The sequence below is a fragment of the Nipponia nippon genome, unplaced genomic scaffold (assembly GCF_047370975.1).
Source record: "Nipponia nippon isolate SJK-2023a ecotype South Korea unplaced genomic scaffold, ASM4737097v1 scaffold_4, whole genome shotgun sequence".
Classification (NCBI taxonomy): domain Eukaryota; kingdom Metazoa; phylum Chordata; class Aves; order Pelecaniformes; family Threskiornithidae; genus Nipponia; species Nipponia nippon.
The window spans coordinates 109703515-109715862 of record NW_028262358.1 but is presented as its reverse complement, the minus strand read 5'-3'; the positions used below and the strand labels follow the sequence as shown (position 1 = coordinate 109715862).

Genomic DNA, 12348 nt, shown 5'->3' with positions numbered 1-12348 from the left:
TGGGGAGTCTTCCAGACAACGCAGGAACCTTGATTCTGCATAACTACCTACACCTTTCACTCCTTTTTGTTACCCATATTTGTGAAGAACACAAATAAGTGAAAAAAATCACGAGCCAAGGAAATAAACTATGGATGTACCTAAGAGTTCAGTGCAGTTTAATTACAAATACATACAATGACAAACCATATTCAGCACCGTTTAACTGGTGAAACTGGAACAGTTTTTGTGAAGCTCAAAGGGAAAAGGAAAGGCAGAGGAGAATGAGGTATCAAGGGGACAAGTGCAAGAGCAAAAGCTCTGATGGCACTACAGAGTTTGATTTTTCATTTCTTAAACTTTTTCTTGGTCACCTTGTTGACTCCTCATCTTTCATGGCCCTCTTTATGGCCTGTTTCAGAGTCCTTCTTTGTCCTGGTCCCATGGGGTCAGCTTTTCTCAACGTCCCAGAGAAAGCAGGAACAGTTACCCACTGCTGGTTTCTGACAGCAGAGTAAGTTTGATTCAGCTGAAGCCAGGTATACAAGATCAGATAAGATTCTGATAAGATCAGAATCAGACCTTCTCTGTGTGTCTTGGAGATAGGAACTGTACCCTTCGAACTGCATTCTTGATGATATTTGTCACACATTTCCTCAGCAACTTCAAAAGAGTTTGAGTCCTTTGATTACAGTGCTGTTTACCTACTATCTTACCTAACAGGCATTTGCTCAGAACAGACATTCACTCAAATGCTTCCTTTATTATCTTTTCCCTCAAGTGCAAAAATACTTTCATTTGCAAACAGCCATATTAACATCCCTGGTTAAATATAAAGCAGTATTCTTTTGAGATCAAAAACATTAAAAGAGTGATAACCGAGTACGAGTTTCTGTCCTAGATTTGCAGTAAACTGTGCCCGTGCTTTCTGCTTTAGGGACCGTAGAAACTTCCTGCCTACCAGTTCTTCACCATTAAGTGTGCAGTCACACGTGAGAAACAGGAGCTCTAAGTATCAATCGCACCTTTCATAACGAAAATTGTCTCTTGTCTCTAAGATATTCACTTAAAAATGGGTCTAGCACTGTGCTTATTTTCAGGTTATTTCCCAGTTCTTTTAAATTGGTGCTTTAGGTCAGCAGGTGCATAATAACTATGAGTACTTGGCACTTACATTGCATACTTAATGTATATCAATATCCACGCTCTGCTATTGGAAAACTAATTCACACACAGAAAGGTGAAGAGACTTAGCTAAAGGTCTCCCCACTTCCGTAGAGGTACCTTGAGTTACCTACAGCTGAAGCAGTATTTTGGCCAGTGGTTTCCTTATTGTGCCCCATGAGCTACTGGTATGGGCTCTGCAGAACCATATGAAAACGTGTTTTGAAGTAGAATTTTAATAACAGGGTCCAATAAGTTTTGTGAGTTAACTACACTCCAGTGGTCCAAACCATTTGGAGACTACTGACCTAGTTTGACATTCGTGATTACAGAATCACCAAAGTGCTCCCAGGTGCCTTATGATGGCACAGCTGTGTTATCAGTGCAATCTGAGTCACAGCTCACTGAATAAGCTAGCTCAGTGGCATATTTGCTGACCCAAAGGGCAGATCTTGCAAGGATTTTTACTACCATTATGTAAAGTATACTTCAACCAAACCTCTTCAGGTAGGCCAGAAGGATAAGAGCCTGCACAGGTGTAGCAAGGGAACATGCCTTCTAGCAGCACTCTCCTGAGGCAGAAGTGTCCCTTGGAAGTACACTTCTCTTTGCCTTCCTGTTGTGTGTCCCATATCAGATCTAGCTGGTGAGCAAATCACAGAGAAGTGTAATGAGGTAGGCCTGGGGAGTGACAACTGTATGAGTCACATTTTCAGCATACGGAACTGAAAGGCCTGCTGTGGGGGTAGAAATGAGGCACCATGAAAATGAGAGATCAAAGGCATATAAATACAAAGGCATATAAAAATAATGATTGAAATCTCAGCTGATGGGCAGGTGACTCTTGAATCACATGTAGGTCTCATGCAGTTCAAGTGCGGCTCCTGCACTAAAGCTCCGTCATGAGGATGGCCAGTCTGGGTAATCTGAACCCCAGCTGTCAGATGAAGTGAGCCAGCTGGTGCTCCCCAGCCTGACATCGGTAGGTTGTCTGCAAGTCAAAGACACATGCAGACCCGTTTTGCAGTGGTGAACTGGTGTCCCTGATGCAGCCTGCTCACAGAGGTTTCCTTTTCTCTTTGGCAACAGAAGGCATGTGCGGATCCTGGTCACGTGAATATTTTGGTATAGTGTTCATAGACACAAGGCACTTGGTGAACTTCTTTTCTTTGCAAAGAAGTGCATCAAAAATAAATCCTCTTTGTCTTGCTCACATAGTCAGCAGGACTGTTTGTCTGAGAAAGAACTGTGAGGAGTTGGATGCAGATTTCCTGCTCAGTGCAGTCACTTACACCTACCTATTCAGAGTGTGAAGTACTTGCTAGCCTGGAGCAGTAATCCTTCGCACTTAGGTTGCTCAGATACCAATGAGTTGACAGGGTCAAAAATAAATAAGGAGAATGAAACCTCTGAACAGGTTGATAGCTTGCTGACACTGACGGCTGCACCAGCTCGGTAAAAAGCTGCCTGCATTCCTCCAGTTCTGGGGCAAATGGGTTCATTCAGCCAGTGGCGCGCCCTGTCCTTTTGCTGCAAACTCACCAGGTCATTACAGGAGATCAGAATTTCTTCTTTCTCTTGTCCTGGTCTTGTTCTTCCATCGAGGCTTTAGGATGGTACCCAGAGGAGCATTAAGACAGACACACAACTTCTCATTGTAAAGGAGGAGAATCACTGCAACACCCAAACACAGCAGATTTTTGTCAAGAGCACCTGATTTTGTGAGAGGCTCTGGGCTCCTGTTTTCACCATGGAACCCAAGGAAGATGCATGGTCTTATTTGCTTGGCTGAGGCATTTGTCTCTTTTCAATCAACTCTCAGTGATGCCACATTCACAAGTGTGGTCTACTACAGCTCTAATGAGAAATACCAAGCAAAGTCTAATGTTGCGTTCCATGTATTCCATGAATTGCTCTCTATTTGAGATCTTGCCAAAAAAACTAGATGGCATTAATCCATTCCAGCACAGCCTCTTTCTAGCCCACTCTTTTTCTGTTTCTTTGTAATGCAGATTGCACAGCATTCAATACATTAATTTTTCATAGCATGTTTAAGTCTCCATTTACACTTAAAACCCATATTGCCAACATAGCTTGTAAGAAAAAAAAACACAAAACAGGAGTTCCACCTTGCAACTCTCACTCACGAGAATAAACCTCACTTGTGAAGCCACTGAATACTGATTTCAGAGTTTGCCCATAAGAATTTCATTTGTCTCTTATAAAGCTTCCTGTACAGTTCTAAGCCTATACAGGGACTGTTCATATATATATAGAGACATAGACATATACACACAAATATATGGCCAAAGCAGTCAGCATAAGGTAGATTCCTAGCAGATCTTTCCAAATCCAAATGTGTGCAAATTTAATCAGTTAAAATTTCTACTTTTTTTTTTTTTTTTTTTTGCAGTTCAGTAGATGTTCAGTTGTCCAGCTGCCAGGTTTTGCTTGGGTTGCTGGAGTATACTGGCAATCAGTTCCCTCTGTGTCTCATACATCAAAACAGTACAGCTGGAGACCAGCCCACATTTCATTACTTTCCAAAAGCTCCACATTAGCTGCCTTTACATTAACAATACTCCCTGGAGATATATTAGCTTGATCAAAAATATTGCCCAGAAGTACATTTTATCTTATCTAATACTTAGATTCTCTTTTCTCCTGTTATATTTCAAATCACAGCAGCTTTTTCTTAGGAGAGAAGAGAGAACCAATAAAAATATCTGACATCCTCTGAAAAGCAGATTTGTGCCACAAATGTTAACTTTTACCAGTATCTGTGACATCTGTTCTGCAGTTAAGAGAAATCACTAGGATATATTTCAAACTACCAGGATGTATTTTAGAACCAGAACATAACAAAACCTAGCAATTTGAAATTAGGTCCAGTTCTTTTTTTTTTTTTTTTTTTTTTACTGTAGCCATGAGTGTTGCCAAACAATTGCACTGGTGAGATGAAAATCTGGTTAACAAAGCTAAAAAATGGATCCTTTGAACTTAAAAGTAAGTATGTTGCTCTGCAACATTTACACATTATTTATAAATGTAACCCCAGTGTTGACATTAGATTGAAAATTACAAATAAGCTATCACAGTGACGAAACCGAATGGAATGTGTCCCTCCATTACACATTGCTGAGTCTTTTCAGGCCAGCCTTTGTGAGGTGTGCACAGTGGAACCAGGGACCACAGGACCTGTTCATATCAGCATTGATGCTAACAGAATTGACTAAATTGCCTAAAGTGATTTAGGATGAGATTTAAAACCCCATCCTGCTTCCATTTAAAGCAGTGTCAAAGTTCTCATTCTCTGAACAGGTCTGGGATGCCTGTGAAAGCACGAACCACCCTGCCAGGGTGCATCCAGAGATGTCTGTAAAGGTGAGAAAGGCAGGTGTGAAACTACCCAGCAAATCATAAAGATGAGTGTTTTATATTCACCATCCTGTCACAGAGCACTAGAAAACTCTGGAAAACTCCTGAATGGCTTTGTCATTGATATATGATGGATCTTAAATATGTATGTCCAGTTCTAAGACAGTAGCAAGCTTTAAATATGGAAAGGTGTTTTCTTTTTCCCTTAAGATCCCTATTAGGACAAAAGTGCACCAGTCAGATGGCAGAAGTATTTTTGCTATTTATGTATGTAGTTCTACATAAACATGTGCCACCTTTCCTAAGAACTGGAAAGGAATAGACGGAAGACTGGCAGCACCATCTCCTGGCAGATACAAGAAATAGGGACCACTTTGGGTCAGAAAGTAGGGACAAGTAATTTCTTTGTGGATTTCAAAAAGACTGTAACAGGAAGTAACTTCACAAGAGCATATTCCCTCCCTCGGAAGATTAAATTTTATATGCTTCAGGGAAGAAAAGCATTATGTGTTATTATAATTATGGAGAACACATACTCACAATTATGAAGAACAAATTCAAGTTGCTTCTGCCTTTAAAAAGCTCTCTCATGTTGGCCTCTCTGTTTTCCTTTATATTGTAGTAATAGCAGATTTTGAAATTAGCACAGCAGGTGAGTTAGTCCAGTTGCAGTGTATTAGTGTAGTCTTGGAAGACCACAGAAGACCATAGAAGTTCCCTGTAGTCAGAAAATAATGGAATATGTAGATTTCAAGAGTTGTAGCCAACTTTCTGTCTTGCTGAGTAGGTAGGGGAAATAGCGGGAAAAGACTATTAATATTGTAAACTGTTGGATCACTAATGTAAAATGCTATTATACAGACCTAGAAAGTGACAACGGGCCAAACAGCACTAAGTGAGGGTGAGGTCTTCGGAGTAATGCAAAGCTGTATGGGAAAAAGAACATCTATGAAGATAAGAGAGGAGACTAAGTCAGACGACTTGGTGAAAGACAGCCATAGAAGAGAACAGAGGAGAAAACAAAAAGAAAAAGGTGAGGAAGAGAGGAATTCTAGAAACTTCTACAGTTTTTTCTTGAACAGTACAGAACTGGTATGCCATAGGATTCCAGATCTCATTTATCAGAACAGCCTTGATCAGCAAGAGGAAGACAATGTAACCTCAGCAATCAAGATCTGAGCACACCAGTCTTCTTGGTGTTAACTCTTGCAGATATGTTCTTGCTATTAGGTCCTATGTTCCCTGGTATTAAACAAACACAAAGCCCTCCTTCTGTTACACAAACATGAACGATGGTTTGCTGTGGGTTTTTTTCCCGTGTTTTGGAGGTTATTTTACTCTGAGAAACTCCCAAGTGCTTTTACGGAAATTTTTTTGCAGATGATCATGAAAGTGGAAGAGACTTATGAACTCATTCATTCCATCCTCCTCCCAAAGGAAGAACACTCCTTGTATGGCACCGCACTTCCCAGGGCTTCGCCCAACCTAGATTCAAAAGCCACAATTAAGAGGGGTTCCAATAATTCCCATGGGAAAACAGTCAGCTTTATGCAGCCTACTGTCTCCCACATGGGTGGGGCTCTGCTTATCTCTAGCTCAGAACCAAGATCAGGCCTTTTTCCTCAGGGCATCATTTACTATTCAAACATTCACAAAACAAAGGTAATCCTCAATCCTCCTCCAGGGCTTGCCACAAAATCTAGCTTCCTTTCTAAGCGAATTATTACACTGTATATTTTAGGAATCACTCTGGTTAGTGGGATAACCTCTTTTATCAAATACTTGTTCTTAAAGGAACTCTTTTTCTGAACAGGGTTAGCTGTCTCTGCACTTCTCTAGCTTTTATTATTAACACAGGAAAACACAATTTACTGGCTATATATATTCAATTCTTTTGTTTCTTTTTTATTTAATGTGCTGTACTTTAGTATTCCTCGCCAAAACACACTACATGCTGTTTCCCATTAATTTCTAATGATATCCTATGTATTTATCATATCCTTGTTTAGGCCCTAATCACATTAATAAAATGGCTCACATTCTCTAATGGGGGAAGAGAAGAATGCATTCCTATCAATACTGGGTATCAACACACTCCCGAAGTGCTCTTGTACTGGACACAAGACAAAAAGTTTGTATAAATAAATTTTAAAAAAAATCACACCCAGACACGCCATCAAACTAACCTACTGATACAAAATAAATTATTGTTATTTATGTGGAATAAACAATACTGCTAAATCAATTACACTTTTCCTAATTACTATTTTACTGTTTTGCTATTATATTGTCTAAACACCTTAATCTAACAACTCCATTGTGATGGGCTCTGTCAAAACATAAATCACCAACAGTCGATAACCCTAAAAATATTTACAAGCAATCAACTTTTATTGTTAAGGTGTCCTTGTGAGATAAGAAGTAAATAGAAGAAACAAACATATTCAGTGGGAAAATTCAAGTGATAACACAAAAAGAAACCTTTTACCTGGCTTTCTGTATCTTGTTTTGACAAGTTACAAAACAGCAAGAAAGAAGAAAGTCAACCCATCGATAAAAAGTGGATCTGTACTGGGAACTCTGCTGTTTGATATACGATCTGAAAATAGTGATAAATAGCTTGCAGATAAAACAAGACTATTCAAAAAAGTTCCATCTAAAGTTGATTCTAAGAGTTGCAGAAAGATCCTGCCAGATTAAATGACATCTGATAAAATGGCAAATGAAAATTGATGTTTATAAATGCCAAGTATAACCTTCACCACATACCCACAATGATGAGCACTTGTTTAGTTGTTACGACTTTGGAAAGAGATCTTGGAAAGCTGGTGGAGCATCAACTACCTGAAATCTCAACTCTGTACTCAGTGGAGGTAAAAAAATAAGAAAGTTACTAGAACTAAGACATGAGCAGAGGAAAAGGATATATTATATACTTCAGAATGGGTACACTAAAAAAAATACAGAAAGAGGTAACTAGAACAAGCACAAATATGAAATAATTACACACAAGAGAAGACTAAACAAAATAAGACTTTTCATTTGGGGAAAAAAAATCCTCAGAGGCTTACAACAGAACTCATGAATGACATCAAAGGAAAGAGTTATAAAAGGTATAAAACTCAACAATAAATCCTTTTCAAGAGGATTTGAGAGGATTTCAATAATCTTACTGTACCAAGTACCAGAAGCTGGCTAGGTTCTGAAACCCACCAACTGAACTGGGTATAAAAGCAGCACTCGGAGATGATAAGACCACAGTGGAAACCCTAAGAGAACTTCCTGTGTCTGCATTCCTCTGCTGGGACGCTTCAGCAGCCTTCTCTTTGATCTGTTTCAAACGGAAACGTTGACTTAAAAAAAGGTTATGAATTAAGAGTAGACAAAATGAACAGTAACAGATTCTCAAGACTAGCTGGTGTTCATCCAAGAAAATCAAGGATACAAAAATTGAAATTCTGACTGTGGTATAACTTCTTTCTTAAAACTTTCTTGGCATCTAAGGAGTCGATTGTATCAAATGTTAAATTATCTTTAAAAAATGTTTCTAGGGGAAAGTTGGAGAACTACTGACCATTAAAAGTGACACCTATTCTGCACAGATTGGCAGCAACTAGAAGTAGTGCATACATGGACAGATATGATTTACTCAGGAAAGGTCAACATGGATTTTGTCAACATTGTTTTTGCAAAGAGAAACCTTGCCTTATAAACTTGGTATAAAATTTTCTGAAGGTGTCAGCAAGCACTTGGATAAGAGGGATTGGAGAGATGCAGTTTGCTGAAACTTCTGAAAGACTTTCAACACTTTTTTGCCAAAGGCTCTTAAGGAGACTAAGCAACTGTGGGATAAGAGCAAAGATCCCCGCATGGATTAAAATGTGGTTAAAAGACTAAGAGTGAATGGTCAGTTTTCACAGTGAAAGGAAGTCACTAATGCACCTTCACATCTCTGTGTTTATTCATAAATAATTTGAATAAGGAGGTGAGGAGTGATGACTGATGATCACTTGCTGATGATATCACATTATTCATGGAAGGAGAGAAAAGGTGTGGCTGAGAAGAATTGCAGAAAGACCTTTCAATACCCAGGGCTCAATTATCCACACTCATGCTCTACGATATGGGAGACATCTTAATGGTTCTGGCACAGGACCTAACGAAGACCCATGCTCTTCTGAAGCCTTGGTAAGGCACCCTATGTCATCTGAAACAGCACTAGACACCTACATATGGGCAACTGAATCGAGCCTTCAGTCACTGGCAGTAAAATGATAGATGATGGTGAATACAGACAGATGCAAAGTGATGCACATGGGGAAAACACAGTTCTACATTATGTGTAGAATAACGGTGTCTGAACCGACCATTACACTTCAGGAGTGAGATCTTGGACATTTAATGTTATTTGTAGGACAATGGCAGCTCAGTGGAGATCAACAGCACATCGAATGTTAGAAATATTTAGGAACAATATTGAGAACAAGATAGGGAATATTGTTGTGCCACTTTATAAATCCACTGTATCCCCCCCTATCTTGAACACTGTATGCGGTCCCAGTCCCACCACCACAAACAGGAACAGTAGAACTGGAAAAGTTCACAGAGTAGCAACAAACACCTTCCATCGAAAGAACAATTTCACTCGGACTTGTCAGTCTGTAAGAGAAGCCTTGTCACACTGAAAGGAGATCTTGTGGAGGCTATAAAGGATGACCAGCATAGAGAACGCAAAATTGTTCACTGTCTTTTCCAAAGGAAGAAGGAGGGGTCATCAAACGGTGTCAGGAAACGTCATGTTGAAAGCAGAGAAAGTGATTCTTCATATATGTGATTACCCTGTGGAACTCCCTGCTGCAAGATGTTATGGATGCTACAAGTTTACAAGCAGTAGAGGGTCAACTGACAAACATCTGGAGGAGACAGATACACTGAGAGCTGCTAAGGAAGAAGACACTACCTCTGATTTAGGGAGTCAGTAGACACAAATTGTTGGAAATTCAAAAGAGACCCACTGGAAGCTTCACCAGCGGTTTGGCCTCTTATGATCTTCCCATCTTTGGCAAGAAGAAACTGGGAGACATAGACTCTTGGTTTAAGCAATGTATCTTATGAAAAATTTAATGAGGAATAATTACTCATGCTACAGCTATTTAAGTGTTTCAGGTTAACTAATGAACAGTGTGGCAAAAAGCAGGATGGGTGATGGTGAGGGTTCTCCTCCATTTTCGCTGAGTACATCATTTGCAACCATCTTTGTTAGAGGCATCTGCAAATAGATACGAGATCGAGCTGATTTCAGAAAACATTAACCAGCACACAGCACAGCTGTAACCCAAGTAACACCTTCATATGTTTTTATCGCAATAAGGTTTGCTGTTTGGAAACAGCTGACTCATGGACTCATCACTCATTATTTGTACCGGGTGCCACGAACAATCCTCAGTTGTGCTAAGAAAACCACACAAAACCTAGTAAAGTTGCTGGAGCGTGTCCAGAGAAGGTCAACGAAGTTGGTGAAGGGTCTAGAGCACAAGGCTTATTAGGAGCGGCTGAGGGAGCTGGGGTTGTTTAGTTTGGAGGAGGCTGAGAGGAGATCTTATTGCTCTCTACAACTACCTGAAAGGAGGTTGTAGCGAGGTGGGGGTCGGTCTCTTCTCCCAAGTAACAAGTGATAGGACGAGAGGAAACGGCCTCAAGCTGCTTCAGGGGAAGTTTAGGTTGGATATTAGGAAAAACTTCTTCACCGAGAGGGTGGTCAAGCATTGGAACAGGCTGCCCAGGGAAGTGGTTGAATCTCCATCCCTGGAGGTATTTAAAGAACGGATAGATACGGTGCTCGAGGACATGGTATAGTGATGGACTTGGCAATGCTAGGCTAACGGTTGGACTCGACGATCTTAAGGGTCTTTTCCAACCTTAATGATTCTATGAAAGTTATATACTAAAGCCACTTGCGTGTACTGAGAGTAAACTACCTTCTGCGAGTTGCAACCCCCACTGTGTAAGACATCGCTGTGCGTGAGAAGATGCGAGAGCGCTGGAGCCCCCCCAGGGCGGGCCTGTATCCCGAGCTCACCCCAAGAGGGGCTGCAGAACGACGGAGCCCCCTCCCTTTGCCAGGGGCAGGCGGGAGGCCCGTTCCCCCTCCAGGAGACCGGTACGGGCGCCGTGGTGAGGATGTCCCGAGAGAGCGGGCGCCCGTGGGGGGCGGAACGCTGCACCCAGCGCCTCACGCCCTCACACCGCAGCCCTCGCTGGAGAAAGGAGCCGCGGCGACACCGCCCACCTCGCACCGAGGGCGGGCTGCCCCCACGGCCGCCCCGGGCCCCCGGCCGGGCCTCGCCTCCCCTCAGCGCCCGCCCCCGCCGCCTAAGATGGCGGCCCCGCCCGTTCCCATAATGCTCCGCGGGCAGCCGCCGCGCTTCCGGGTGCGGGCCCAGGAGGGCGGCGGGCCCGGCACGGCGAGAGGGGCCGCGGGGCGGGCGAAGTGTCCCCGACCGGATGCGAACGAGCGGGCGGACGGTGCAGGAGGGAGCCGCGCCCGGACCATGAGGCTCCGACTGTGGCTGGTCCCCGCCCTGGTGTTGCTGTGGGGGCCGGGCGGGCTGGAGGCGCTGGGGCGCCCGCCGCGCCGGCAGCGCTACGGTGAGGGGCAGGGCGGGACCACGGCCGCCGGGAGGGGGGCGAGGGAGAGACCACCGCTGCGGGGCGAGGGGAGAGCGGCGCGCTGGCCTCTGCCGGGGGGCAGCGGTGGGGGGCGCGGGGAGAGCGGTGCGGGGCCGGCCGGTGCTGCGGGGCACGGGAGGGAGCCGGCGGCCCTGTGGCCGGGCTGGGCACCCGCCCGAAGCGCGGCCGTGGCGGTGGGCAAGGCCGCGGCCTGCTCCCCTGCCTGCTCCCCTGCCTGCTCCCCTGCCTGCTCCCCTGCCTGCTCCCCTGCCTGCTCCCCTGCCTGCTCCCCTGCCTGCTCCCCTGCCTGCTCCCCTGCCTGCTCCCCTGCCTGCTCCCCTGCCTGCTCCCCTGCCTGCTCCCCTGCCTGCTCCCCTGCCTGCTCCCCTGCCTGCTCCCCTGCCTGCTCCGGCGGGGCGGGGGTGCGCCGGGGAGCCCCGGGTCCCTGGAGACCGCGTAGGCCCCGTCCCCTCCCGGCGTGGCGGTGGTCCCCCTTTCGCTGAAGGCAGCACTGACGGGCACTGTTCGGGGGTCGTTGCTGTCTGCAGGGGGGTGATGGGACCACTTTCCCTTCACGCTCGAGGTCTGCTGAAGAGTTTTCCTCACAAGAGTTTGCGTTATATTGAGGCAGGATAATCATATAAATGGCTTCCCTTCATAGTTCTGGTTGGAGAGTCACCGTTGCAGAGAGAGCCTGAAGCTATTGGAGCTGAATGTGACTTCTAGAAAGCTTAACACAGAGGAGAACCGTTGCTTTATTTAACTTCTGTAAACTTAGTTTTGCATCTGAACTTTTACTTTGGAGTGAAGAAGTTGCGAACTTCTATTTGGTAGGCAAAAGCTTATCCCTGAAATGGCAGATGAGCTCTTGCGAGAGGTGGTGGTCATGTCTTACCCAGTCAGATGTCCTGTCTCCAGTTGGTGTGGCCAGTGGTGACTGCTTCAAGTCCCCTTTCTTTGCGTAGATCTCAGCAGATTTCCTGGCAGGCGTCCAGGCTGCGCCTCGGTCCTCCTCTCCCACACCTGAGGTGGGCTTGTGGTTCTGGGCAGCCCTCAGCAGCTGGTGACCGCAGGAAGCTGGGAAGGTTAGGGTTCGGTGGTGGATGCTGCAGGAAGTGTAACAGCAACAGAGCAAACACAGCGTCTCCTCTCAGCGTC

At 44.3% G+C, this 12348-nt stretch overlaps 1 protein-coding gene across 2 annotated transcripts in view; it reads left to right on the top strand.

Moving 5' to 3' along the window:
* Window positions 1-10919: 10919 nt before the first annotated feature.
* Window positions 10920-12348, top strand: part of ADAM17 (ADAM metallopeptidase domain 17) — a 35115-nt gene continuing 33686 nt past the window's right edge. For both annotated transcript variants that reach the window (XM_087777436.1, XM_087777437.1), the window contains exon 1: window positions 10920-11169. In XM_087777436.1, the coding sequence (XP_087633562.1) occupies window positions 10923-11169 (247 nt within the window). In that variant the 5' untranslated portion in view covers window positions 10920-10922. The remainder of the gene's footprint in view (window positions 11170-12348) is intronic.